Raw genomic sequence first — 27921 nt, 5'->3', positions numbered from 1 at the left:
ACTCCAGCACTGGGGGGGTGCCGGTACACTGGGGCACTGCTGTGGGTGTGGTTTCTCAATCGCCCAGCCACGTGGAGGAGTAGCCACTGATATGAAACGCAACGCCTTCGTCTCATCTAATCAGCCCGTTCACCCGTGAAGCGGTGGCCCGGCCCTTAGCTGCCATCAAAGTTCGATTCCCGGCCACGGCTAACGTCGGTGCTGAGTGACATCTGAACAGATCTTTGGGCTGCCTCCTCTTCACACTAACTCGTACTGACCAGCGTGGTGAAGTATGATCAACCACCCCCCCACCCATTTACTGACACAGAATAGGGGGCTCTTACCTCCGCTGTGGATTGACAGAGGGCCGCTGTCTAGGCTTAGCCCACGCCAGGATAATCGCAGCATCCCTCTGCAATAGCTCTGCTGTGACACCTGAAGGCACACACACACACAAGTGGGTGGCCAGGTGAGGGAGGGTCACGTCTCATTCAACGAATAAAAAACGAAAAGGAACCCGCCACGGATATTCACCAAGCGCAATGAGAGCGTCGTGGCGATGCTGCTGCTGTCAGAAACCCGCCACACGATGCAGTGCGGGCACGAGTTGACAATTTAAACCCCACACACCCGCTACTTTGCTTGTCAACACCCTCAGCATTAAATAACATTGCAGAGTTTTATAGTTAAAACATTCAATGATTGTCCTACACTAAGTGGTCATTCAATTATCGTCTTATGAGTCATTCGATTTAACAACGCAAAAATGTAAAAGATCGTACTCAATCGCTACAGCTATTGAGAGAGCTATTGTGGAATTCTGCTAAATCCAAGAAAAGTAACTTAATGGCAAAATTCTGCATTTCTATAGTAATGGTTTGAAAAGGATTCCGCACGGTTAATGATGCAACTACTGGCACAGGACAACCGCAGCTCAAGTGTGAACGCCTTCACTATGAGAGGGGTCACCCTGCAGGGTTGAGTAGAGATCTCTATCCCACCCTGTATAGAGCAGTCAACGCGTGTTTAATACTGAGCACTACTCAGCGCACACGGCGGCAAGAGCGCACTTTATGAATGGAATCGGTCACAATTGACGAATGTTGAGGTCGTTGAGTAAACAGCCAAAGAGGGTGACGAGAAGTGGCACAGGTGGGAAGCGCGCCACGCTACGAACCGGCTCCACCCGAGTTCAATTCCTGTCCAGGGCTAACAACGACTCCACTGGGGAGCGATGTCAGGGCTGGTTGCCCGCGACCTTCACCGACCAGCATCGACCACCCGTGGTGGGATATGGTCAAAGAACCACAATGGTGGGGAGGCCTTCATCCAGCAGTGGATTGACCGTGGGCTGTAAAAACAAAGTGTTGCTTTGTAGCAAATAGCCCCAGGGTCACCCAGTTCCACTCGATATTCAGCTCGGGTTGGACCGAACATTCGGGTCAGATGGCCAGTTGAGAGGGTCGCACGCATCTTCAATGGAGCCTCCATCAAGGCATTGTTGTATTTCCCGATGGGCCAGAGCAGCAACTGATGCCACCCAAAGGTGACGAAACCTTTTAACGTAGCGGCAGCCACGTAATTCACTTTCATCGACCATATCGAGATGAGCACTGCAGTCAGGATCACAGTCAAATGTTCTGTGTACATGGAGTGGTGGTGCTGTTATTTTTACTATTTTTTATTTCAACCACGTAAATCCCACTGAGCTATGAAGCGCTTTTATAAGAAGCGACCTGGCCACAGATGATAGCGCAACAAAGTGGCTTATCATGTGGACATTTAGAGCAGCCAAATATTCGAAACACGTCGATTCTAAATACACATGCAGTCATGCAAATATCTGATTTAACACAGCACAGCAAAACCAGTTTCACCATTTAATTCCACTCGTCCAGGCGAGTAGAATTAAATTACATTGACTCGATGCGACGTTTCTCATGGGATATAATAAGCGACAACATTTGGACCCCAAACCGAGAGGATTCTGGGATGTGTGTTTTTTTTGGCAATAACTCTGGAAGGAAACGTCGCAGACCCATGAAGGTGGTACTCGAGAGAGGAGGCGAGGCGTGAGAGAGAAGGGGCGAGGCGAGAGGGGGCTGAAAGTCCGCAAGCAGAGAGAGCAACGGCGTGCTTCGCCGTTCTTACCGTCACCGCGATCACGGCAGCCGCAGCAGTGGCGGCGCCGCTCGCTCTCGCCATGGGCCTCCTCCACTCAAGCAGACAGCCGCGTCCGCACCACCTCAGCCAGGCTCTGCTGTGGCTGGCGCTGTGCACGCTGTGGAGTGAACGCTGCTCGGCCAAGACGCTCTGCGGCTCGAAGCTTGTGGAGGCGCTTGCAGTTCGTGTGCGGCACCGATGGTTTCAACGCGGCGCAACCGAGCGAGCGCCAGGGCGGGCTGGGCGGCATCGTAGAAGAATGCTGCGTGCGTTCCTGCTCGCTGATGCAACTGGAGAGGAGCCAGGTTCGATTTAAGGCCAACAAGGAACTGCAGAAGGACTGCTTCCAGAGGCACAAGCGCGAAGAGTATCCGCAGCCATTGAAGCTGCCGTCGCCACAGAAGCGGCAGCACAGGGACGTGAGCGTGGACTTGGCGTCTCTGCACACGGTCAACCACATCACCCGCAATGACGCAAATGACGCCTCTCACCAGGTCACCAAGAGGACCCTGGAGCAGAGTGGGTCGCAGGTTCGGCACGAGCACGTGGAGTTGCCCTCGTCCCCGCAGGCCGAGACGCACGCGCGCTCACAGCTGCAGTTCGCCGACGGCACCGGCAGCAGCAGCGGGTGGCAGAGCGCTCCCATCGCCAGCACGAGACGCTACGCTACGGCACCACAAGGCCACGCCAAGCGAAACACGGCTACAGCAGCAGCAGCAACTGGAGAAAAGCTGTGCCAAATGGAGCGTGCTTCAAGCCGTCGCAGCTGTCCCCCATTAAAGAGCACCGTTTGCCCGCGGTGGACCCTGCTGCATTTGGCAGGGGGCCCTCCTGCTCGTGGCCTCTGCCCCCCGAAACCCACCCCATGGTGACAGCAGCACAGGTGCGGCTCGTGGCGCCCGGCGCTTCCTCTCCACTCCCCTTGGGCGCCACGGCGGCGATGTCAGAGACACGGCACCTCGGAGTGATGCCATCCCTATGGGGGGGGGGGGGGGGGGGGTGCGTCTCAATTCCTGCGTCCCTCGGCCGCTCACACCCCCCCCCCCCCCCCTGAGCTGGCAATTACACCGTTGTGTTTTTTTTTTCTTGGTTCTTTCGGTAAAGTCACGTAGAAGAGAAGTAATAAAATAATAAAAATAAAACATAATAAAATAATTCTCACGACGTTTCGGCCACAACGCAAGCAGCCGTCCTCAGGTGAAGACCAGGTCTGTCGGGGAGACAGCGTCTGAATGAAACACCACCACGCATTCAGACGCTGTCTCCCCGACAGACCTGGTCTTCACCCGAGGACGGCTGCTTGCGTTGTGGCCGAAACGTCGTGAGAATTATTTTTATTACTTCCCTTCTACGTGACTTTACCGAAAGTACCAAGAAGAGGAATCCCTGCAGTCACGAAAGCTTTAAATCGAAATTTACACCGTTGTTGTTGATGTGTTTCTAAAACACTGCCCATAGACTCAACACTGCACCATAGAATCAACACTGCCGGTTAGCGCGGTTGGCTCCGTACGCTGTGAAAGTATCTCAACGTACATACATACAAAGATGTCCTCATCGAGCGAGCCACATATCCCTATGAAGAATGACAGAGCTTTGTCAATTGTTATGGTAGCTTTAGTATCATCCCCTAATGCTTGGGTCTTCTCTGGGTACTCGAGTTTCCTTCCACAGGAGTAAACTCATTCATGGATTTGGCTGAACGTCGCAGTGTAGGAGCGCAGAACTTGGACATTTATGTCACCGGATATGGCTCCCTTCCCGCTTGCCTCTGGCTTTCCACGCGAGTGGCCTCGTTGCGAAAACCGCGCTCGTTACAAATCCTGCAGCATTTTGAGGCGCGATTGCACGAATCTCGCCGCTGTTTTTCAAGACAAGTTCAAAGTAGAGAGGAGCGTGGCCGCCTGCACGAGGTCACCCCGGTGACTCGCCGAGTTCCGGCGCGAGCGCAGCGCCCCCCGCGACGCCACGGATGGGTAGCTTGGTGGAGCGCGGGGGGGTGGTGGAGCGCACAACACACATCACACACCCCACACAACACACACACCGCTGTACTCACGAAACGTCGGTTGTCCTTCCCGACCCGAAGCTGAGAGCGGAGGCTGCGATGTCATCGATGACGGCTGCTAGAGGCGATGATGGCGGCGATGATGATGATGATGGCTGTGGTAATGGTTGATGGTTGTGGAGATGGCGAAGGCAGCACACAGGGAGGAGGAGAAAGAGGCAGCAGGAGGAGGCGGCTGTGCAGGATGGAGAGAGAGGGGATGTGGGGGGAAGGGGGCTTTGCTCGCACTAGGAGCGATGAGAGGAGCTCTCCGCGAGGCGGCGCTGTCTTCACAGTGCCTACGGTCACTGATGTAATGTTCTTGTAGAGAGACGGAGTCTTTGTAGAGGCAACACGGTTTATTATACCAAACAGTTTACACTTAAACCCTAACACAAATAAATAATGGCCCCTTCCACCCACAACCTGGGGAGGTACAGCCTCCGGGCTATCGTATCTACAACTCTGTCCACTCTAGCCCTCCGGCTGGCTAGACCTAGGGGAGGCTGACCCACCACTGGCCCGGTAGGTACCTGACCACTGGCCCGTCCGGACCTGGCCCTTAGAAGGAAATCAGGCCGAGGGAACCTCAGGATCCTAACCTCTTGAACACTGGCAGCGCACTAAGCCCCAGCCCTTAGAAGTACGTCGGTGGCTTGAGGTCCAGGGTCTTCTTATCCAGGTAGCTTCTGACTCCGGCTTGAGACGGACTGACTCGCGCTCTCAGGGACCTGCCTTAAATACTACTAGCTATACTACCCGACTTCGCCCGGGACTTGTATCCACCACGCCCGGCCGCCTTTGTCTCCCCAGTGGCGATGTTAATACGCCACACCAGTTACTCGTTTTGAGGCTGAGTCCCCCCCTCACCACTCTCCCTCCCTCACCACTCTCCCTCCCTCACCACTCTCCCTCCCTCACCACTCTCCCTCCCTCACCACTCTCCCTCCCTCACCACTCTCCTTCCCTCACCACTCTCCCTCCCTCACCACTCTCCCTCCCTCACCACTCTCCCTCCCTCACCACTCTCCCTCCCTCAGCACTCTCCCTCCCTCAGCACTCTCCCTCCCTCACCACTCTCCCTCCCTCACCACTCTCCCTCCCTCACCACTCTCCCTCCCTCACCACTCTCCCTCCCTCACAACTCTGTAGAGGACGTGAAACTTTGATGAATTTACCTCAGAGTCGCGTGGTGGGTGTCGAGGCCTAGCACGGGTGCAGAGCCTCCGGCCTCGCCTAAATTGGCCACCCGGCTGAGGCTGGGTACGGGTGCCGTTCCCCCCCCCCCCCCGCGCTACAATAATACTGTCTAATCGCTATAATTTTATAATCTACCGACCCTATAATAGTAATTGCACACATTGTGGTGGGGGGGGGGGGGGGGAGTGAAGAGGACGTGAAACTTTGATGAATTTACCTCAGAGTCGCGTGTTAATGCGTGCGCCTATTTTTAACGGGAATTAAAAATGGCGTCCACCCCGCGGCGAAGGCGTCGCTACCCGTTGCCAGGGGCAACCGCCGTCCAATGAAAGCGGCGAAGGCGTCGCTACCCGTTGCCAGGGGCAACCGTCGTCCAATAAAACTGCGTATGGTCCGGCGACACACAGACTGACACATTCGCGATTTTATATATTTTGATTTCTCCCTGAGGGGCGGGGTTCTGGGGGATCGTAGCTTCCCCCAGCCCCTCCCTCCCGTCAGAGGGGTTCCAACTGCAGTTGGCCCTACCGGTCCGGACCGGTTTCTACCCCTCCCCTGGTTGTGTAAAAAACAAAGTAACAGATATGTCTTCTTTGAGTCTTTCGGTAAAGCCACGTAGATAGAAACAATTATCAAAATAATAACAATATCACAACGTTTCGATCGCAACACAAGCAATCGTCTTGAGGTGAAAAAATAGGGGGAAATCTGCCGAGGCAGGCTGTATATAAAGGTTTAGAGATATTGTTATTATATTGATTATTTTTTCTATCTACGTGGCTTTACCGAAAGACCCAAAGAATATGAATTCCTGCAGTCACGAAAGCTTTAAGTAAAGATTTAACAGATATGTAGTATAAAAAATGCCGACGTATTCATAGTTCAATAAATAAATACTTTGCAACAGCGGTGACTTTTTAAATCCCCGACACAACGCAAAATAATGCCCCGCATTTCAAATAAACAGAGACAAGAACCGTAGGGAATACCTTGCACGACCTCACTGAGACCGCACTCCAGCCTCACGTTGCACGGAACACAACTTTTGTCTTCATTTGTTATGGGACGGTTCATTTTACGGTCACCATGACAATAACGTTCCTGGGGCCAACTCTCTTGACGATTGATCTCGTAATGAACAGAATCTCCAAGCCGTAATGGGTTGGTGTCGGCTGCATGGATCTTGGCTCTTGTTTCCCAGAATGCATGCGTGATTTTAAGCGCTTTCATGCTGAGTTTTTCAAGTCGTTGTGGATTGTGAGTTTAGAGTTGCTTTAAATGTTTTCCATGTCAGCATTGGACAGGTGTGCCATAAGGCCCTGAGGTAATCATTGCAGCTCTTTATTGTTTAGAGAATGTGGTCGTCGAGTGAGAATGTAGAGTCCAAGGTGATTCCAATGATGTTCAAGTGATTTCAGGTGCTGATGGTGGAGCTGGAGATGAGTACATTTTGGGGCACCGGCGACGCCATGGTGAGCCGCTTCCTGGTGCCTTCCTAAAATGTCTCTCAAAATTAGTTTGATTTTGAGAGGAAGCAAAGGGTGAGCCACTTGATCGTGTGGAATTCAGGCACCAACCACTATCGGTGGGGCGAGTGCCAGTTGTTACACCGGTGGTGGCTGCTGTGAGACCAGAGTGGCGGTGGCTGCTGTTGGACTGGCGGTGGCAGTAGCTGCTGTGGTGCTGATGGCAGCTTCTCCAAGACTGGCGACGGCTGCTGTGAGATGAGGGTGGTGGCGGCTGCTGCGGGACTGGCGATGGCTGCTGTGGCGCTGACTTCTTCGAGACATGTGGTGGTGGTGGTGGTATTGGCTGCTGCGGGACTGGCGATGGCTGCTGTGGCGCTGACTTCTTCGAGACATGTGGTGGTGGTGGTATTGGCTGCTGCGGGACTGGCGATGGCTGCTGTGGAACTATCGGGGTGGTGGTGGCGGATGCTCTGGGACTAGGGGCGGCGGCCGCGGCTGTTGCGTGCCTGGCGTTGCCGGTAACAGCTGCTGCTGCAGCTGTTTCTGCCATCGCCCTTGCAGTTGCTCCAGCAGTTGTTCCCGTTGGGGTGGTTCGCCATCTTGAGTTTCTGCAGATAAACAAGATGAGGGCGCTCAAGTCCAAACCGCTCGACATTGAGTGAATGAAACAAAACTGGTCTAAAGTAGACACAAGAACATTGCTGTACTTCACCATTCCTGTAATGTAAAATTATGCACTGCCAGGGTGTACATTCTCCCAGTTCCACGCACGTGGGGTAACATTTCAAAACCATCCTTTACCTTGCGTGCCGGTGAAGAGAGCTGCTGTTCAGTGACGAGGTCCTGGGTCTCCATCGCCGAGTTGGAACATTTGATGCACAACTTATACGTCGCCTTGACGTGCTCCAGCGGGCGGTAGCTGTCCGTTGGTGGCGCATTCAATTCTGGGGACCTGAATGCCCGCACCACACATCGTAAACTGCGGTTAACACCACCGCTCACTCCACCGCTGAGCTTGTCTGGCCGGACACCCATCGAGCCGCTAAGCTCCAAATTAGTCGGAACAACTCAACTGCCTAGAAAGGAGACACTGCTGCTGATGCTCTCGCAAGACAATATCTGTGCAGTGAGCTGGTCTGGGGGACGGGTGTAAGTGGAGGTCAAAGTGGATGGGAGAGAAGGGCGACTTGCCGAATATAGAAGAGCATGTAGGCCTGCTCACTCATCACAGCCTTGGTGTCAACGAGCCGCACGATGGAATCGTTCATACGGCACCATTTTCCATCGCTGATCTGTGCACAGTTAAAACACGGCTACACTTGGTTACAATGTTTACAAAACCGCACCCAACATTCTCCGTTCATGTAATAACAACACACGATACCCTCTAGCCAACAAGTTCCTCAAGAGCATCACACCAACGTCAGAGCTGCAGAGCGTGCTACGGTTGCTATGATGGTGTTGAAGTTACGGTACGGTCTGCCTGAACATATCACTGCATCGATAACCTTGGACCAATTTAATCAAAATCTAAATTTTTATTTAGACTGGAAGAATCTGATGAGCTACGATGCTCTTTTTCACAAATGTCTAGTAGGGGCGGGTCAGAAAGTTACAACAAACAATACATAAACCTATAGGAGTGAAAAGTGTAGGAAAGCTAAGCAAGTCACTAAATACAAATAAATAAAGTAAATACCGTAAGTAGAAATTGCATAAATACATCAAAACGCAAGAACAGTTGCAGGACTGTTTTTATTATTATTTATTTTTATTATTTTCTATCTCCGTGACTTTACCAGTAGCTGCTGTGGTGCTGATGGCAGCTTCTCCAAGACAAGCGGTGGCTGCTGTGGATCTGGCGATGGCAGTGGTTTCTGTTGGACTGGCTTCGGCTGCTGTCAGATGAGAGTGGTGGCGGCGGCTGCTGTGGGACTGGCGATGGCTGCTGCGGAACTGGCGGTGGCGGTGGTTGCTGTTGGACTGGCACTGGCTGCTTGGAGATCGGGGTGGTGGTGGTGGCGGATGCTCTGGGACTAGCGGCGGCGGCCACGGCTGTTGCGTGCCTGGCGTTGCCGGTAGCAGCTGCTGCTGCCGCTGTTTTTGCTGTCGCCCTTGCAGTTGTTCCCGTTGGGGTGGTTCGCCATCTTGAGTTTCTGCAGATAAACAAGATGAGGGCGCTCAAGTCCAAACCGCTCGACATTGAGTGAATGAAACAAAACTGGTCTAAAGTATTAACAAGAAGATTGCTGTACTTCACCATTCCTGTAATGTAAAATGATGCACTGTCAGGGTGTACATTCTCCCAGTTCCACGCACGTGGGGTAACATTTCAAAACCATCCTTTACCTTGCGTGCCGGTGAAGAGAGCTGCTGTTCAGTGACGAGGTCCTGGGTCTCCATCACCGAGTGGGAACGTTTGATGCACAACTTAGACGTCGCCTTGACGTGCTCCAGCGGGCGGTAGCTGTCCGCTGGTGGCGCATTCAATTCTGGGGACCTGAATGCCCGCACCACACATCGCAAACTGCGGTTAACATCACCGCTCGCTCCACCGCTGAGCTGTCTGGCCGGACACTCATCGAGCCGCTAAGCTCCAAATTAGTCGGAACAACTCAACTGCCTAGAAAGGAGACTGCTGCTGCTCGCGTAAGACAATATCTGTGCAGTGAGCTTGTCTGGGGGACGGTTGTAAGTGGAGGTCAAAGTGGAGGGGAGAGAAGGGCGACTTGCCGAATATAGAAGAGCATGTAGGCCTGCTCACTCATCGCAGCCTTGGTGTCGACGAGCCGCATGATGGAGTCGTTCATCCGGCACCATTTTCCATCGCTGATCTGTGCACCGTTAAAACAAAGCTACACTTGGTTACAATGTTTACAAAACCAAAGAATATGATTTCCTGCAGTCACGAACGTTTTAAGTAAAAATTTAGTTGCAAGACTGTTTTATTTATTCCTCCCTATTAGAAATTTGTAACATTATGGGCGCATTGCAGATGTGCGTTGTTATTGTTTGATGGTAACGAATGGAATTACCTTATTGTAGCAATAATAATGGCCGCTGTTTGAGTCGGCTCCCTTGTGCACCAGCACCGAGTACAGGGAGTAGATCGCGGGCTCGCCCTGAGATGTTGAGGTGAAGGGTTGCATGTCCAGGTGCTCCGGGTAGGTGATGTTCTACAGACAGCGCACAGGAGGGGGAGGCAGTGCACAGAGACAAATGTTAGGAGAGGAAACGGCAGGGGTGGTGGGGTGAGCAGCAGAGATGGGCACCATCTCAGTTACACGTCAAAGTGATGACGTGATGTCTCGCTCATTTGAGCGTTGAAGACGGTGCTCATCTCCTGTTCATAGCCCTGAGCAAGTGGTGGAAATTCTACAGTTACATGACGGGGGGCGAGTCTATCTGTCGGACCTATTCCAACATGGAGAGGCATTTTCTCCAGCGTTAAACTGACAAAGGGCTGTCAATAAATAATTTAATTCGAACGATGTGGAGGGGCAGAATCGTTACCCGGTTGATCTTGACGCCGTAGAGGTTGTACCGCTTGATGGAGACGGTGAGGACGTTGGGCAGGCGGTGGAGAGCCATCGTCTTCGTCGCTTTCCCCTTGTGACAGCACCTGCACGACAACAACAACGCCAGACATTGCACGCGTTCCCCAACCGATGAGGGCAACTTTTAAACGACATTTCTTGTAATTTTTTCTTTACTATTATTTTAGTAATTTTTATTATTATTTATAAAATACTTTTTAGTAAAACTAATATTATGTTCTAAAATATTTATCATAATTAATATTCTTCTGTTTATATTATCGTGAGATATATATTTAATCTGCAGACTTTTGAAACGACAAATGTTTGCAGGGTGTCGAAACACGACGGCCCGCTCACCTTGCACAGGTGTATTCATCCAGAATCTCCTCGTTGAAAACTCCCCAAACGCCTCCACCAGATGCGATGAGTTCTGTTGCCCAACAGAGTGAAAGGCAAATGAAGACCCTTAAGAAGCATTCCATAAACATTGTATTGTGACGGCAACTCCGAAAATCCGCATCTTGTATTAAATCGTACGACCGCAATAAACGAGATGATGCACGGTACTGGCAGTGTGTTTGGATGTTAAGTGGCTGATCGATGTGTCTGCGTGATGTATGTTGGCACAGAAGGGGGCACAGGTAGTACATCAGCCAGTCATCTCATTCAGTCAATCCATGGCACCTGGGTCTGTCCCGTGACCTGCCAGCAGGCGTTCGACACTTCACATGGCCTTAAAGTGCACTCAGCCTAGCACAAGTGCCATGGTGACATCATCGCCATTTAGTGGCGAATGGCGGTTGTTGTTGATGTGTGCATGTTGAACCTCCTTCGCACCGTATGTACATGTATAACTGTTAAGAAATGGTTTTCTCATTGCTTACATTAATATAGAGTGCGATGTCCAGGCATGTGTCGTAGGTGTTGGAGTCATTGCAGCACTGCATGCACTCCACTGCAAAGCAAACACACATTAGGGAGGGACGTCACATGTGTCTTAGTCAAACTAAATGCACGCTCCCCACTGACATAGGTAATCGCTACTTTTCACCAACTGGTAAAAGGTTATTCCGTGTGGCACGTGTGTGAGTGTAAATGCTGCAACGCGAGCAGGTCTACACTGTGATGGTGCACTTACTGTTCGCGGTTAACAAGTTTCTAGAGGAGTGCGCAAAACTTACCACGTGAACGAAGGTAACCCCCGAAGATCTGGTAAATGAGGGTGGTAGCCTCCGTGTATCTGTCCAGCCTGCCAGTCACAGAGAACGACACCACATGGTGGTTACAGCAGCAGTAGTAGTAACACCTTTACCGGATGCACACGCATGTGTGAAAGTTACACCATTGCCCGAGCTGTTGATTCACTCTTTCCCTTCAGCACTGCAACACGTGCTCTGTGGCAACGAAACGTGGTCGCGTCTGCACAGGGCAGCCACCTTCACGGCACAGCCACAGAGCTGGGGACAAGCTGGCAGCCATCACGCGGTGCTGTTGCCCGGCAGTTTTGTTGTGCCCTGCATGCCATGTGTTACCCGTCAACACGAGGAATGATGTGAAGGGGCCACCGACCTCGAGACATTTATCCCCCGGTATTTATAGGCAACGTGAAATGCGCCAACAAAAGATGGCCCACGTCAGGGCCAAGGTCAAAGAACCGTGGTGTCAGAAGGGCCGGTCCTCTGCATCTCCCAGGTGTTCACACAAAAGTGTGAGTAGCTTTTCACAGACGTTGAAGTACAATCGTGCAGAAAACCGAGAGGAAGCCGTGAGGTACCGAACTGCAGAACGACTGCCGCATGTTGACTGGCGCGCAGTACTCACTCGCTGTGGCCATAGAGGCATGAGGCTTGCATGGCATCGACCACGTATCGCAGAAACTCGTGGGCATCTTCCTGTCTCCCAATGCGCAGGTGTTTGGCGATGCCTGCAGAGAAATGGACATGGGGACAAAGTGACAGATACAGGATCTGATGACATCCTTCAAGAGCTCCCCAACAGTCGTTTCAAAAGGAGCGGTGCAAAGGATTTGGAACACAGACGGCGAAGGATCGCGGCGATAACTTAGTATTGGGACTCACGCGTGATGTTGTTAGTGATGACCTTGGGTGTCAGAACTGTCTGCGAGTTGTTGAACGTGCTGACGACGTGACGCTCCATGACGCACATCAGGCAAAAGTCGCTCCGTTGGCCTGCGAACGAGGGCACAGGTGGCACAATCCGTCAGCGCACGCCACTCGCACTCAGCCCAGTTGGGGAGTAACAACAAACGCGAGGAAACCTGGCACCAGCAACAATCGCAATTAATGTTGTGTCTAAGTACCAATTGCATCACAAGATGCTTTATAAGCCCAAGTTTAATCTGTGCAGCCTATTAAACACATGTTCGCCACGTGTGCACGTGTTTATGAAAAACACAATACTGATTTACTGATTTATACTGGAGGAATCCGATGAGCTACGGAGCTCTTTTTTTGCAGATGTCCAATAATGTTACGGGGTGAAAAGGTTACAACAACAAACAATACAAAAACACGATAGGAGTGCAAAATATAGGCAAGGCAAACAAACCACTTAAAAACATACACAAATTAAACTATGTTTTTATTCTACCAGGTAAAGCCGACTGAGCTATTAGCTTCTTCAAAAGCGATCTGACCACGAATGATAGTTCAACGAAGTAGCTTATCAAGTGTGAAATTCACATCAGCCAAAATAACCGTGATAATAAAATAGCCGATGGGTAAACGAGAGTGCCAGGAGGGAGGGTACTTACAGGTGCTGCAGTGCTCTTGCAGCAGCAGGTAGTTGGCGAGCGGCGGCGTGTAGGCGAGGCACTGCAGCGTGGCGTTGAGGAAGCAGGTGTTCCCCAGGTTGCGCAGGCCGGCACCCTTGCCCACGTCGCTCTCCCACCGGAGGTTCAGCCGCTCCGGCGCAAACAACGAGAGCCGTGCCGCCGGAATGCCGTCGTCCTCCTCTGCACAAAGGGTACGGTGGTGGCGAAAGCCGGCGTCATCGCAGAGCGCTGCACTGCCGATGGGGCTGGCGTGGATATCCAGTGGCCCCAGCCAGCACCCGTACTGCTACTCTTAACCAGAAATATTTTTCTCCACATTTAAGTGTCAGGCTAAAGTTCGCGAAAAATGTGATGCGCCTGTCACGTTGACTGATAGGTGTTTTGAGCTCCTCGTGTTACTCTTGAATGGCAAAAGTTGTGGTGGCACAGCGGCCTTGCTTTGGTGGCTACCACCCTACCGAGAGGTCACGAGGTTGTGTAATCGCACGCTCACCTTGGGGTGCAGGCAGCACAGGCACGCTGATGTTCTCTGTGGCTGGCACTGGGAAGGGGTCCGGCCGGCCATGGGGAAGGTAGCTGGGTTGGGCGCAGAGCCTCTCGTCGGCCGCCACCAGCACCTCGTTGGACGAGGTGGGGGCCAAGACCGTGAGGTCGTTGCCGGACGAGGTGCCCTCTGCTCCGCACGCCACAGTCGTGGTTGGGTCCTGCCACAGCAACGTAGTCAAAACATCCACAATTACTCCTTCCATCTTGACTTGGATCCCAACACACGTGGAACTGTTTTATCACCAAAATAAATCCAATTTTAGTCCATGAACCGATGGGCAATCCGCATAAAATGTCCCAGAAATATATACATACAGAATCTATTTTTCACATTATACATGGTGGCCCAATGTTAGGACAGAGGGATATTTCCTTTATCGTGCCACTGACATTACAACGTTTTAATTATGTATTCTTGAAGTTAAAAGTGTATCTATTATCATTATTACTATCTATAACAAAATAATCCTGTTATTTGTTCAAATAAACATAATAACTCCATGTGTCCTGACTTGTTGGCCAGCCTCTATAGGCGACGTTATGAAAGGGACAACTATTAATGTGCTCTGCAGAAGGGCAATTGCCTGAAATGTCGCCTATCATTATTTTGTAAGACCCCCCCCCCCCCCGTGCACTCCCAGCGTTGTGATTGGCTGAGTGGCGCCAGCGGGCCCCGCCCCGCCCGCCACCCGGGGCCCCGCCCCCTCACCTGAGGCTCCGCCCCCAGACGCGGCCCCGCCGCCGCCTGCGCGGCTCCCGTCAGCTCCGGCACGGCGACCCGCGCCGCGCCTCGGGCTTCATCCGGGGAGGGGGTCCCGGGCACAGCCCCGCGGGATCCCTCGCGGGGGTCATCATCTGCAAGAAGGAGAAGCACAGCGATCACATTTCGTACTTCGGACAAACACACGGCTCTACATTTCCCACGAAAGTTTAACATGGCACTGTTCAGTAGCCCCAACCAGCAGCACCCGTGCTGCTACTCTTAACCAGAAAGATGTTGCTCCACATTTAAGTTTAAATCTCAAGGTAGCGAAAAATGTGATGCGCCTGTCACGTTGACTGATAGGTGTTTTGAGCTCCTCGTGTTACTCGTGAACGGCAACAGCAGTGGCTCCAAAGCGGCCCTTCTGTTGGTGGCTGCCACCCTAACGAGAGGTCACGAGGTCGCGTGGTCGCACGCTCACCTTGGGATGCAGGCAGCACAGACACGCTGATGTTTTCTCGTGCTGTGGCTGGCACCGGGGAGGGTTCCGGCAGGCCATGGGGAAGGCAGCTGGGTTGGGAGCAGAGCCTCTCGTCGGCCGCCGCCAGCACCTCGTTGGACGAGGTGGGGGCCAAGACCGTGAGGTCGTTGCCGGACGAGGTGCCCTCTGCTCCGCACGCCACAGTCATGGTTGGGTCCTGCCACACAACGTAGTCAAAACATCCACAATTACTCCTCCCATCTTGACTTGGATCCCAACACACGTGGGACTATTTTATCACCAAAAGAAATACAATTTTAGTCCACGACCCAATGGGCAACCTGCATCAAATGTCTCAAATATATAAACATAATCTATTTTTAAAGGAACCCCAAACTCACTTTAACTCGCCAAATAGTCTATGAAGAAGGGGCCATTGGCTAAAGACGAACGAGTTCAGTTCGTCGTTACGTATGCAAAAGAAGGCAGCTGTAAACTTTTTAAGATATTAACTTAATTTTAAAAGATAATTCGTGCATTCATCTTGAACTAAATAACAATCTGTTATTTGTTAACACAATTATAACCCGATGTATCCTGATTTTTGGGCCAGCCTCTTATTAACGACGTCATGAAGGACTGTGACGTGCTCTGAAGCAGGGCCAGTGCCTGATACGTCACCTGTTATATATTTAATCATACAGTATACATTTCGATTTAAAGCTTTCGTGACTGCAGGGATTCATGTTTTTGGTTCTTTACAATAATTACAGATAATAATAATGTGTAATTAATGTATACTGTATGGTAAAGTCACGTAGAAGGGAAGTAATAAAATAATAAAAATAAAACATAAAATAATTCTCACGACGTTTCGGCCACAACGCAAGCAGCCGTCCTCAGGTGAAGAACAGGTCTGTCGAGAAGACAGAGTCTGAATGACAACCCCAGGCTTGGAGCGTCTTTTTAAGCTGGGTTGGAGGGGGGGAAGAGCGCCTTGACAAAATAGTTTGCATATCAAGAGGAATTTAGTATATATATAAGCTGGGTTGGAGGTGGAAGAAGAGCGCCTTGACATTCCCTCCCTTTGTTAATGCTACCCCCTACCCCCTCCCTTTGATGCTGCTAATCCTACATAATGCATGGGCATAATATGACTTTGAAACACCCCAGCCTACCTCCTACGCATTTCCCATAAATATGCTAAATTCCTCTTGATATGCAAATTATTTTGTCAAGGCGCTCTTCCCCCCCTCCAACCCAGCTTAAAAAGACGCTCCAAGCCTGGGGTTGTCATTCAGACTCTGTCTTCTCGACAGACCTGTTCTTCACCTGAGGACGGCTGCTTGCGTTGTGGCTGAAACGTCGTGAGAATTATTTTATTATGTTTTATTATTTTATTACTTCCCTTCTACGTGAATTTACCATACAGTATACATTAATTACACATTATTATACAGGTTGGCCCAAAAGTTAAGACACGGGGTTATTTAATTTATCTTGGCACTTACATTACAACGTTTTCATTATTTATTTTAAAAGTTAACTTTATTCTCAAAGTTTCGGTGACATGTGCCTAACGCCTGACACTCTGCATGCTGCGTGTAACACTGACTCGGCTCGGTGGAGTTCCATGCAATTCTCAAGATTTTTTTTTTTCTTCGAAGGCTTAGATTAAAATTGTGACTAATCATTCGTTTGTTGTGAGAAGAAAAGTCAATGTTCTCCCAAAATATCCCCTGTGTTTGTATTTTATCTTTGCGTTTTGACACCCTCTATTACTGAATAATAAATAAACTATTCAGTTAATTTGTGCGTGATAATAGTTTTTTTTTACTTCGAATAGAAATTGAAATAAAGGAGCAGAATCTGCTTTGAATTTGAACTCAGTGCAGTTTCACTTTGATGACTTTTGCTCGCACTTACGGTGAACATTTGTTAAAATGAGTGAACACCGACCTTTCCCCTTGCGATCAATAATCAATATTCACTTTTTTAAAATTCACATCAATTCAGAATCCAGTAAGTTATTGTAACTGAACAGGGGCGTCCACCCCTTCATGAAGTTGAACCAGGCGGCCGCCTGGGGCCCCAAGTTAAGTGGGGCGCCAAAAATTCGAGCAAAACACATTCCTGCGGAGGGAGCTGGTAGTAACGGTCAATGGCCAGGGTCAACGGCGGCGTGGTGTATTCCGCAAATATGCCCGACTGTGAGGGCAGGCACAAGCCGGTGTGAGTAGGTTAAACGTTGATACAGGTTGGAACAACAGGTTCCACACTGCCCACCAGGGATTATTTGTCTGTCGTGCATCAGAATGCAGCCCACCCATGCCCCCCCCCCCACCGACCGCCGAGCAAGGCCACGATTGGTTGAGGATGTCGGGGAGGGTGGGGGGAAGGTAAACACGCCCAATCATCCAACTTCCCTCCCCCCCCAAAACGCCGAGCGGGGCGGCCACTGGTATAGGTGGGGTGAAAACACGCCCACTCATGCAATCCCCTCCTTACAGAACACCGAGCAACGCGCGATTGGTTGACGATGTCGGGGAGGGTGGGGGGGAAGGGTAAACATGCCCACTCATCCAACTGCCCCCCCCCCGAACGCCACGCTGAGTGTGAAAGTGTGTGTGTGTGAGTCTGAGAGTGTGAAAGTAAGTGTTTGTTTGAGTCTGAGAGTGTGAGAGTGTGTGTCTGTTAGTCTAAGTGTGAGAGTGAGTGTATGTGTGTGTGAGTCTGAGAATGTGAGAGTGAGTCTGAGAGTGTAAGGGTGAGTGTGTGTGTGAGTCTGAGAGTGTGAGTGTGTGAGTCTGAGAGTGTGAGATGTCAGTGTCTGTGTGCGTTTGAGCGTGAGTGTATGTGTGTGTGAATTTGAGACTGTGAGAGTGAGTGTGTGTGAGTCTGAGAGTGTGAGAGTGTGTGTGAGTTTGAGAGTGTGAGAGTGAGTGTATGTGTGTGTGAGTCTTAGTTACCTAGAGTGTTATACAGGTAGGAACAACAGGTTCCACACTGCCCACCAGGGATTATTTGTCTGTCTGTCGTGCATATCCGGAATTCTGCCCACCCATGCATCTCCCCTAGGCCTCAGCAAGGTAAGGTAAAAGTTAAAAAGTAAAAACAACGAGCCTACCTTTACCCTACCTTCTACCTTACCACAATACAATTACTCTACCCTTACCTTTTACCCTTTAGCAGGTAAGGTAAAAGCAAGAGCCTACCTTTTACCCTTACCCCATACAAATTACCCGATTACAGGGTAATTACTAGGGTACTACACATGAAAAATGTTTATAACGGTAAATGCTAGATAGCGCGCTTTATTCATATAGAGTACTCTCGATGATTCCAATTTTACACGCTTGTTGTCATTGTTGTCGTTGTCGTCGTTGTCATCGCTGTCGTATCCTCAAATCTTGTAACTCAATTTTAACCCACTTCCTAATGTGGTATCGACTGCACACTTGGTATACTTATGGCATACTGATAACAGTACTATATTCTATCGGGGCCACTTCCTGGAGTCGTGGAGTTCTGTTATTACTCGTACATTTAATGAAAGCGTGTTTAAAAAAATATATTTTTTAATATTACATCTTAAATGGAGGCCATGGACTGCGCCACGGAGCTTTTAGCGGTAAACAAGGTACCGTATTTACCGGGTAATACTTCGCGCTACCTTTACCCTACCGGGTAATTCTTCCGAGCTACCTTTACCCGACCCTTTACCTTACCCCTTGGCATGTTGACACCTTTACCCTTTTACCCGGTAAAAAGGGTAAATTACCTTACCTTGCTGACGCCTACTCCCCACCGAACACCGAGATACGCCGCGATTGGTTGGCGATGTCGGGGAGGGTGGGGGGAAGGGTAAACACGCCCACTCATCCAACTGCCACCCCCCCTGATCGGCGCGCTGTCCAACCAAGTTCCTACCTGCCCACTCCGAAGGAACGTGTTAAGGGCACCACGGGGTGAGCAGCCCCTCCCCACCCAGCCCCACCCCTCCCACCCCCCACCCTCCCCACCTAGCCCCACCCTCGCCACCCAGCCCCACCCTCCCCACCCAGCTCCTCCCTGCACGACGGACGTACAAAATAATCCCCTGTGGGCTGGTGTAACCAGGAGGTTACTACCAGTAAACATACAAATAAAATAACGACGATGTCATTATTTCAATTCATGTGCGCATACAGCGGGAATATGAATTATAATTCACTTCTCAACATTCCTGAGAATGTATTGGTTGGACAGACGGGCGAACGGACAGACCGAATCATTATTCCTCTGTTTAAAAAAAATCCGCTTAAAACATTAAGTTATCATCATACCTAAAATCGGGGGAAAATGTTTCCCAGTTTACCAGAAACCTCAGCCTGGATCTGCCCTTGGGGTTTGGGGGCGCCCATTGGGTGGTTGGCGAGGGCGTTGCCAGTTGCTGGCAGCAGCTGCTCTAGGGCCGCTCCTCTCACTGAGTGCAAATTCATTTTGGTAAAAGCGATTTTCTGCTCACGTTTTGAGCGAAAATTGGTGAACACAACGACGCGTCCTTCCGGGTTATAAACAGCTCATTTTTTAGTATTCACATAAATAGGGAATCCAGTAAGTCAATACATAAAATAATAATAATGTAATAATTACCACAACAATTGCGCATTTGCAACAAACATAAGCCAAGAACTGCGTGTTTACATTGTTTCATTCACTCTCACAGGTGAGAAAAAAATAAAAGTTTGCAAAACTAATTTTCGATTGAAACTTTTCGTTTACTTTCTTCCCGACAGAAAGGAAACTCCAACAGCTATTAGAATGATGAAGGTGATTTACAAATTTTCATTCTTTATTTGCAGGTTTGTTATACATTACTCTCGGAGAAGATAAAATTACATTCGGTACGTCACATTCCGTAATTTTGAGTTCATTCAGATGAATCCGGAAGCGTCGGAGACGAAAGAAGACGTCGATTAAAGGGAGGAAGACGGCAGAGGTGGCGTCATCGACAAAGTCACAACACAGTGGATCGTTTACGACGTGAAAATACCCGTCACGTGACGGGCAATTACGCGATGCTCCTCACCAGGACTAAAGCGGGAAGTTATTTTCCCCCAATTACATTCCTTAAATAATGATCAAATAGAGCAAGTCAAGATCTATAAGTATCTTGGGGTCATCCTTGATTCAAAACTGAATTTTGAAGATCACATTGATTATATTGGTAAAAAGACAAAAATAGGTTTTCTGTATCGACACAAGCACTGCTTCCCCCCTATGTTCCGTTTGGAATTGATAAAAGCTACCATACTGTCTCTACTTGATTACTGTGACATCGTGTATAAATCAGCCCCAAGTACTGCACTGAAGAAACTTGACTCAATGTATCACCCGGCCTTAAGATTTGCACTGAACTGCCCATATAGGACTCACCACTGTGATCTCTACATTGGGTCAAACTTAACATCTGTTAATGTTCGACGGCTTGTGCACCAGATCTTTTTTATTCATAATGTACTTACAAAAAAATCCGCAGATTATCTGCGGGATCTCCTCTCAGTTTCAAAGAACAAATTTGACCTAAGGTCTTCGCTCACTTACCAACTTCAGATTCCCTATTGCCGTACAAATACTGGAGGAAGGGCCTTTTCTATTGATGCCCCCAGGGTCTGGAATGCTATTGCCAATAAACTGAAACTTGAATCACTACCTATGATATCTTCACTCAAAACTGCTCTAGAGGAGATGTACACCCCTAGCTGCCACTGCTATTTAGTGGCCTAAAATAAAATGTTTCGCTCCGGACTTGCATCCCACAGCGTTGGTGTACGGTGCTTTTTCTGCAATGTTTTGCCGTCTTTTCTTGGATTTTCTGTTTGCAAATAGTCACATAGTCACTTTAAGATGTTTTCTTGTTCATGTTTTTTTGTTTGTTGTGGTTGCACCCGATTCAAGAGCCGAATGGCTCACAGGGCTATACCTAATAAATGAACTTGAACTTGATGTTATTATTAATATCTATTTTTCTTCTTCATTTTCAGATGACATTGAAAACATGGACAGGAAATTGACCAGAGACGAACGAGTTTGATTGTCATTCGTATGCAAAAAAGGCAGCTGTGATTGCTCATTCGTACATCGTGCATCAATGTAAACAGAAGTCAGTTTTAACATTTGTTAAAACAAACAACATAATGCTTTGTTACATGTTAAAATAAAATGATGACACGATGTGGCATGACTTTTGGGCTACCCTCTATAGGTGACGTTGTGAAGGGCCAATTGTGATGTGTTTTGCAGAAAGGCCATTGCCTGAAACGTCACTTTTTTATATCTAACCACACATTATATATTTATTACACATTATTATCATAATCAGAATAGATATTTAGACTGGAGGAATCCGATGAGTTATAAAGCTCTTTCGTATAGGTGTCCAGTTGGGGCAGGTAAGAATGTTACAACAACGAACAATATCAACACATGATAGGAGTGCAAAATACAGGTTGGCCCAAAAGTTTCATTCATCGTGCCACTGAAATTGCAACGTTTTAAGCATTTAGTCTAAAAGTTAACATTTTTTTTGTTATTATTATTAATACCATGACAAAACAATCCTCTGTGATTTGTTTAAATAAATCAATAAGATCTGTGTGTCCTAACTTGTGGGTCACCCTCTATCGGCGACGGTATGAAAGGGCAAACAACTGTGATGTGCTCTGCAGACGGAACATTGCCTGAAACGTCACCTATCATTATCCAATACCCACCCCAGTGTACTCCCAGCGTTGTGGTTGGTTTAGCGGCCCCGCCGCCGCCTGCGCGGCTCCCGTCAGCTCCGGCACGGCGACCCGCGCCGTGCCTCGGGCTTCATCCGGGGAGGGGGTCCCGGGCACAGCCCCGCGGGATCCCTCGCGGGGGTCGCCATCTGCAAGAAGGAGAAGAAGCACAGCGATCACATTTCGTACTTCTGGGTCTACATTTCCGATTATAGATAAAACATGGCCCCAGCCAGCACCCGTGGTGCCACCATTAACCAGAAAGATTTTGCTCCACATTGAAGTATGAAGCTCAAATTCGAGAATAATGTGATGTGCCTGTCACGTTGTCTGATAGGTGTTTAAGCTCCCCGTGTTACTCATGATGGGCAACAGCAGTGGCTCCAAAGTGGCCCTTCTGTTGGTGGCTGCCACCCTAACGAGAAGTCACGAGGTCGCGCGGTCGCACGCTCACCTTGGGGTGCAGGCAGCACAGACACGCTGATGTTATCGCGTGCTGTAGCTGGCACCAGGGAGGGTTCAGGCCAGCCATGGCGAAGGCAGCTGGGTTGCGTGTTGAGCCACTCGTCGGCCGCCACCAGCACCTCGTTGGACGAGGTGGGGGCCAAGACCGTGAGGTCGTTACCGGACGAGGTGTCCTCTGCTCCAGCTGCCACAGTCGTGGTTGGGCCCTGCCACAGCAACGCAGTCAACACATCCACAATTAATCCTCCCATCCGGACTGGCATCCCAACACACGTGAGACTGAATTATCTTCAAAATGAATCAAATTAAGTCCATGAACCGATAAGTGATCTGCATTAAATGTCTCTGAAATATATATAGACGATTGATTTTTAGAGGAACCCCAAACTGACAAAATATTCAAAGAAGTTGCCATTGACTAAAGACGAACGAGTTCAGTTCGTTGTTATGCATGCAAAAAAGGTAGCTGTAATTTAAAAAAGGTGCTAAATGCATTTCAAAATGGTAATGGATATCAGTTTTAACATTTGTTAAAAATAAACTCAATGACCCTTTGTGATTTGTTAAGATAAATACAATAACTTTGCGTGTCCTGACTTTGGGCCACCCTCTACAGGCCACGTTATGAAAGGGACAACAACTATGAATGTGCTCTGCAGAAGGGCAATTGCCTGAAACGTCGCCTATCATTATTTTGTAAGGACCCCCCCCCCCCGTGCACTCCCAGCGTTGTGATTGGCTGAGTGGCGCCAGCGGGCCCCGCCCCGCCCGCCACCCGGGGCCCCGCCCCCCCACCTGAGGCTCCGCCCCCAGACGCGGCCCCGCCGCCGCCTGCGCGGCTCCCGTCAGCTCCGGCACGGCGACCCGCGCCGCGCCTCGGGCTTCATCCGGGGAGGGGGTCCCGGGCACAGCCCCGCGGGATCCCTCGCGGGGGTCGCCAACTGCAAGAAGAAGCAGAAGCACAGCGATCACATGTTACACTGCGGACAAGCACACGGCTCTACATTTCCCACTGGAGACAGACATGGGCCTGTCGATCGCTTCTGAAGAACTAAATAGCTCAGTGGGCTTCACCTGGTTTAATACAAAAAGAGTGGAGCTCATTTCGTTTTCGGGATTAACTTACTTTTCTCATACTTTTCACTTGTTGTTATTGGTGTAATTTCTTGAAATCGTTTAAAAGAGCTTTATATCTCATCGGAATAATCCACGATTAATAAAGTTCATGATTTTGAATTGGTGAGTGACGGTTGGTAACTTACGGGTGGTCCATTGCCCCCCCCCCCCCCGTGTGACGGTTGGTCACTCACGGGGTCCTTTGCCCCCCCCCCTCGTGAGTGACGGTTGGTCACTCACGGGTCCTTTGCCCCCCCCCCCCCCCCCCCCCGTGAGTGACGGTTGGTCACTCACGGGGGTCCTTTGCCCCCCCCCCCATTGCCCCCCCCCCCCCCCGTGTGACGGTTGGTCACTCACGGGGGTCCTTTGCCCCCCCCCCCCATTGCCCCTTCCCCGTGAGTGACGGTTGTCAACGCGACCGCTTCACCCCGACACGAATCACGGCCTACAACGACCACTTGGCCCAACCCCAAACCCCACACGCAGAGCGATCTTTACAAGTTGCTGCTGGTTGCTGGCCGCTCGGCGTTTCGAGCCTTTCGAGTGACTATTTATCGCGAGATTGGTTATTTAAAGGGACCAACACGCAATTAAACCATACGGGTGGTGCTGCTGCTGCTGCTGCGTGGGCAGTGGTGAACAGGTTGCACCAGAACACAACCACTCAGCACGATCCGTGTCGATAGCGACACTGCGGCCTCCACAGGTGCAGGCGCACGTGGGTCATGGCCCCACTTCAACAGCGCCATCTATTGTGTCTGTTTCCCTTCGCAGCAGTGCTGTTGACGTGCTGTCGATTTATTTTCACGTCGTCTTCTGACCAAATATGGACGAATAAATACTTTAACGATCGTTTTACCTCATCTATATACAAAAACGGTACATTATTGAATGTGTCTGTTCTAAATGTTTAACATACTTCCCAACATGTAACAAACTTGATATTTGGCATGTGGCTAACTTCCAGACAGTACGCAATGGAAAAATATAAAAATAGACTTTTGGTATTTAGGGGGGGGGGGGGGGCACAAAAATGAAACATTTTGCATGGCCAAGGCGCGGTGACGTCACGCAGTATTCCTAGTGACGTCACGCAGTGTGCATACTGACGTCACGCACCCCCCCCCCACCCTCCGCGTATTAATCCAAGACAATAATCCAAGTCCCGGGCGAAGCCGGGTAGTAAAGCTAGTACAATATTAATTCTAGATCTAGTACAATATAATTAAAATCACGTAGGTATATATTTTTATGAATTAAATCACGACGTTTCGGGCGCAACACAAGTGTCCGTCATCAGGTGGGACAACCACAGCAAGAAACAATTGCTGAAGTCCGTGACTTTACCGAAAGAACCAAAGAGTATGGATCCCTGCAGTCACGAAAACTTCAAATCTAGAATATAATTAAGCATTCAGCTTATTCTACTGTGTTGCCTGTTTCGTGTGTGTTGTGCGTGTGTGCGTGTGGAGGGGAGAAATTGACATTTTTGGGGTAAAAATGTTGATAATTTCCCTTTAAAAGTCCGACGCTCACCTTGGGGAAGCTCTCGTGGCATAATCGGTCGATGGGATTCTCAGGTTGTTGAAAGTGTCGCCGCTGTTCACGTTCAAGAGAGCAGGGACGACGCAGAATCACACAAACACGTCTGGTCTTCTCGCCGTGCTGGAGTTCTGTGACCGTCACGGGCCTCACGTGACCGTCGTGTCCCTTGGCAACGACCGCGATCATCAACATGGCGACATTCAAACTCGGCACGTGGTCCCTCGTCATCGTTACAACGTTGGAGACGCGAGAGGCACGTGGGGGGCACGGGGAGGGGCTCGTGGGGGGCACGGGGAGGGGCTCGTGGGGGGCACGAGGGGGGGGGGGCTCGTGCCATCTCCCCCCCCCCGTGAGTGACCAACCGTCACCCCGTGAGTGACGCTGGTCAACGCGACCGCTGCTGGGTGGGCAGAGGCGGCCGGGGGCGGGAGGGAGAAGTGAATACACGTGGCCCCATCGTCTTGACTGTCAGCGAGTTCCTCTGATTATTACTCTTATTACTATTATCACCGTGGTCAATAGTAGCTCTGTATCCTATAATGCTGCTCTCTGTTGTGTGTAACGTGCAAGGTTTGCAGAAGTGTGTAACTCTGTGCAGTGTGCTCAAATGTGCATTCACGTGTTCATTGGAGAAACTTCGCCCCTTGTTAATGCGTCAGTGTTTATGTCTCCTAGAAGTGATATATTGGATGTCATAGACGGTCTCTTTCATTTTAAACCAATGTTTACTTCAACGGCTTCAATATAATTTAATTATCATCATGATGATGATTAAAATATAAAAGTCTTCATACCCTTTCCGACAATAACACAGGAGGTGTTACGAAGCGCAAACACCAAATAGACACCCCGACTGCAGGGCATCGAGTCTGCATTGACCACACGTCGCGCTTGTGGTCAAGCATCCAAAGCGACGTGCTCTGATGATGCACGCCTTGTCCCTGACACGACAATGGCCTCCAGCAGAGACGTCCTCCTACATGTCCCTTGACCCACCCACCAGTTGTCAGGACAGAGAACAACGACACGAGGAGGCGAACGGCAGCACAGAGGCGATGCAAACACCAATCCGTGAATGTGCGGCTAATGCAGACTCGACGCCTTGCAATCGGTGAGTCCATTTGGTGTTTGGGTGTCTTGACACCTCCTGCGTTATTTCCGGAAAGGGTAAAACGCCTCTCTTCTGCCGACATCGCCATGTCGATACCGGCAACACAACTGGTCCCGTGGATGTGTATCTCGTGATGTATATAGTGTATGCGGAGAGACAGATATGAAAGAGACTACGCCACTTGATCTGTTTCTATTCGATAAGCTCCTACCACTGTAAGGCAGGCGAGGCGTTCACTTGTGTGGGGTGCCACGGTGGCGAGGAGATGTTAACTTCCTCGCCTGGTATACAGGAGGGCGTGCGTTCGGTTCCGATTCTGACGCCTGCTGTTGTTTATTTGGAGTTTGCGGTGTCTCTCTCCCCGTGGTCGCGTGGATTTGTCTCCAGGTCCTCCGCGTTTTCCCTCCACATTTAACAAACACGCGTCTCTTTATTTGCGTCTGCCATAAATGTCTCCGTGATAAGCCACTTCGTTGAGCTCTCACTTGTGACAGCCAGGCCGCTGCTGAAAAAAGAAACTCTACATAGCTAGTGGGGCCTTACCTGGTAATTTTAAATATAAATACTTTGCTTTAGTTTATAATCCCAACCAGCACTGCTTCGCATTGAGCTGCATGCGACTGCACTGGCAGTGGTCTGTCTACAGACACAGGACTCACGAGGTGGCCTTGCAGTCACGTCAGCTCATTTTCCCTCGAGCAAGATACGACGGTGGTTGACTGTACGGTCCACAGCTTGAGTCGCACTGTGGCTGCTCTTTAATGTACCTCTCTCTCTGCGAGTCTCTTATGGGTCTCTACGAGTCTCCATGTAGCACAACGTGTGTGTGGGTTTGCTCTACGGTCCACAGCTTGAGTTGCATGACCACAGTCGCACTCCTGCTGCTGCGTGTTGCGTCTCGTCTCTAATGTTCCATTCGTTAAAACGTGCGCATCGTTCCGTTGATGTTCTGGTGCGGTTCCTGGTGACAGCGGTGTATTTGCAGAGGATTGTCCATGCCAGGAGGTGTGCGGTGGTTGATGCTTGGGTCTCGAACGCGGCGTTCATTCCGGACGTCCACGCTGTTCCACCGTTCGCCGGCGATCTTCCAGATCTGTGCGAGAGCCACAGCCCCGATCGATCAGAGGTTCATCCACGTACTCGATAGCAGCGATTTCTCAACCCCTTTCATTGCAACGGGAGACTTTCGAGCTCGCTCGATCTTCACGGCGCACCGAACCAAAGAGTCGGTCCTGCTAATTAGCACAACTTTGTGGCGGCACACCGCTCGAGATGCCACGAGGAGGTTGGGGCAGCTCAGAGGTCCTAGCGCCGAGCCGGCGCCACTGACACCGTGGGTTGGAGTGAGGGCTGCAGCCACTGCCTGTGATTGAACCGGGTTCTCGAGTTTAACGAGTGGATGGCTTTGGCCCAGCTAACAATGACTGAACCCATCAAATGTGTATACATATTAGAATCAGGATTTACACCTCATTCGGATAAATTCCACCGAAACATGCAATAAACGCCAATGTCAAAGCGGTGCGTTTAAAGGGAGGGAATGGGAGAGGAGGCCATGGGGGTGACGAGGGCCCGTCAGCAGCATAGAGCTGTGGATGAAGAGGAGAGAGTTGTGTGTGAAGGAGGGAGCTGTGTGTGACGGTGAAGGTGGAAACAATTGACTGGAACCCTTCCCTGTCTCCGCATGTTGGCGAGGGTAGCGTTGGCTACACCATGCAGAACTCTCCGATGTTGCCCCCTGTAATGGGGGATTAGCCGTGAACATTCGTGTGTCCCCCTCTTGAAAGCCTTTTTGGGAACGTGTATTTCTCGTTTTCTTCCATGCAAGAGAGTTGCGAGGTCATATTCGTCGACGTCAAGGATCGGGCAAACCTGCGTCTCCGAAGCCACTTGCAGCTCTTTAAGCGACCGCTTCGTGCCGTTATTTATTAAGGACCCACCGTCTTGTATTCACGTGGCATGGCGGCTCTTGAAATTAAGATAGATGTTTTTTACT

General features: G+C 50.1%; 1 protein-coding gene across 1 annotated transcript; it reads right to left on the bottom strand.

Annotated features, from left to right (window-relative positions):
• Nucleotides 1-10847: 10847 nt before the first annotated feature.
• Nucleotides 10848-22729, bottom strand: LOC133361714 (ubiquitin carboxyl-terminal hydrolase 10-like). Its single transcript, XM_061580715.1, has 9 exons — nt 22143-22729; nt 21680-21837; nt 14925-15141; nt 14480-14595; nt 13688-13898; nt 13174-13374; nt 12479-12589; nt 12222-12324; nt 10848-11649 (listed from the first exon to the last, which is right to left on the bottom strand). Exons 1-9 carry the CDS (start codon nt 22414-22416, stop codon nt 11559-11561), a joined length of 1482 nt encoding a protein of 493 aa, XP_061436699.1. The 5' UTR covers nt 22417-22729; the 3' UTR covers nt 10848-11558.
• Between the last annotated feature and the right edge of the window lie 5192 nt (nt 22730-27921).

This window comes from Lethenteron reissneri, unplaced genomic scaffold (genome assembly GCF_015708825.2).
Source record: "Lethenteron reissneri isolate LAM-NWPU_2019-01 unplaced genomic scaffold, ASM1570882v1 scaffold_1207, whole genome shotgun sequence".
Lineage (NCBI taxonomy): Eukaryota > Metazoa > Chordata > Hyperoartia > Petromyzontiformes > Petromyzontidae > Lethenteron > Lethenteron reissneri.
This window is presented reverse-complemented; position numbering and strand designations above follow the sequence as displayed.

Coding starts and splice junctions, on each gene's coding strand:
- LOC133361714 (XM_061580715.1), bottom strand. CDS start 22,416: ATGCCAGTCCGGATGGGAGGATTAATTGTGGATGTGTTGACTGCGTTG. Junction 21,838..22,142: donor TGTGCTGCCTGCACCCCAAG/GTGAGCGTGCGA, acceptor TCCTTCTTGCAG/ATGGCGACCCCCGCGAGGGA. Junction 12,590..13,173: donor GCAAGAGCACTGCAGCACCT/GTAAGTACCCTC, acceptor CCTCGTTCGCAG/GCCAACGGAGCGACTTTTGC.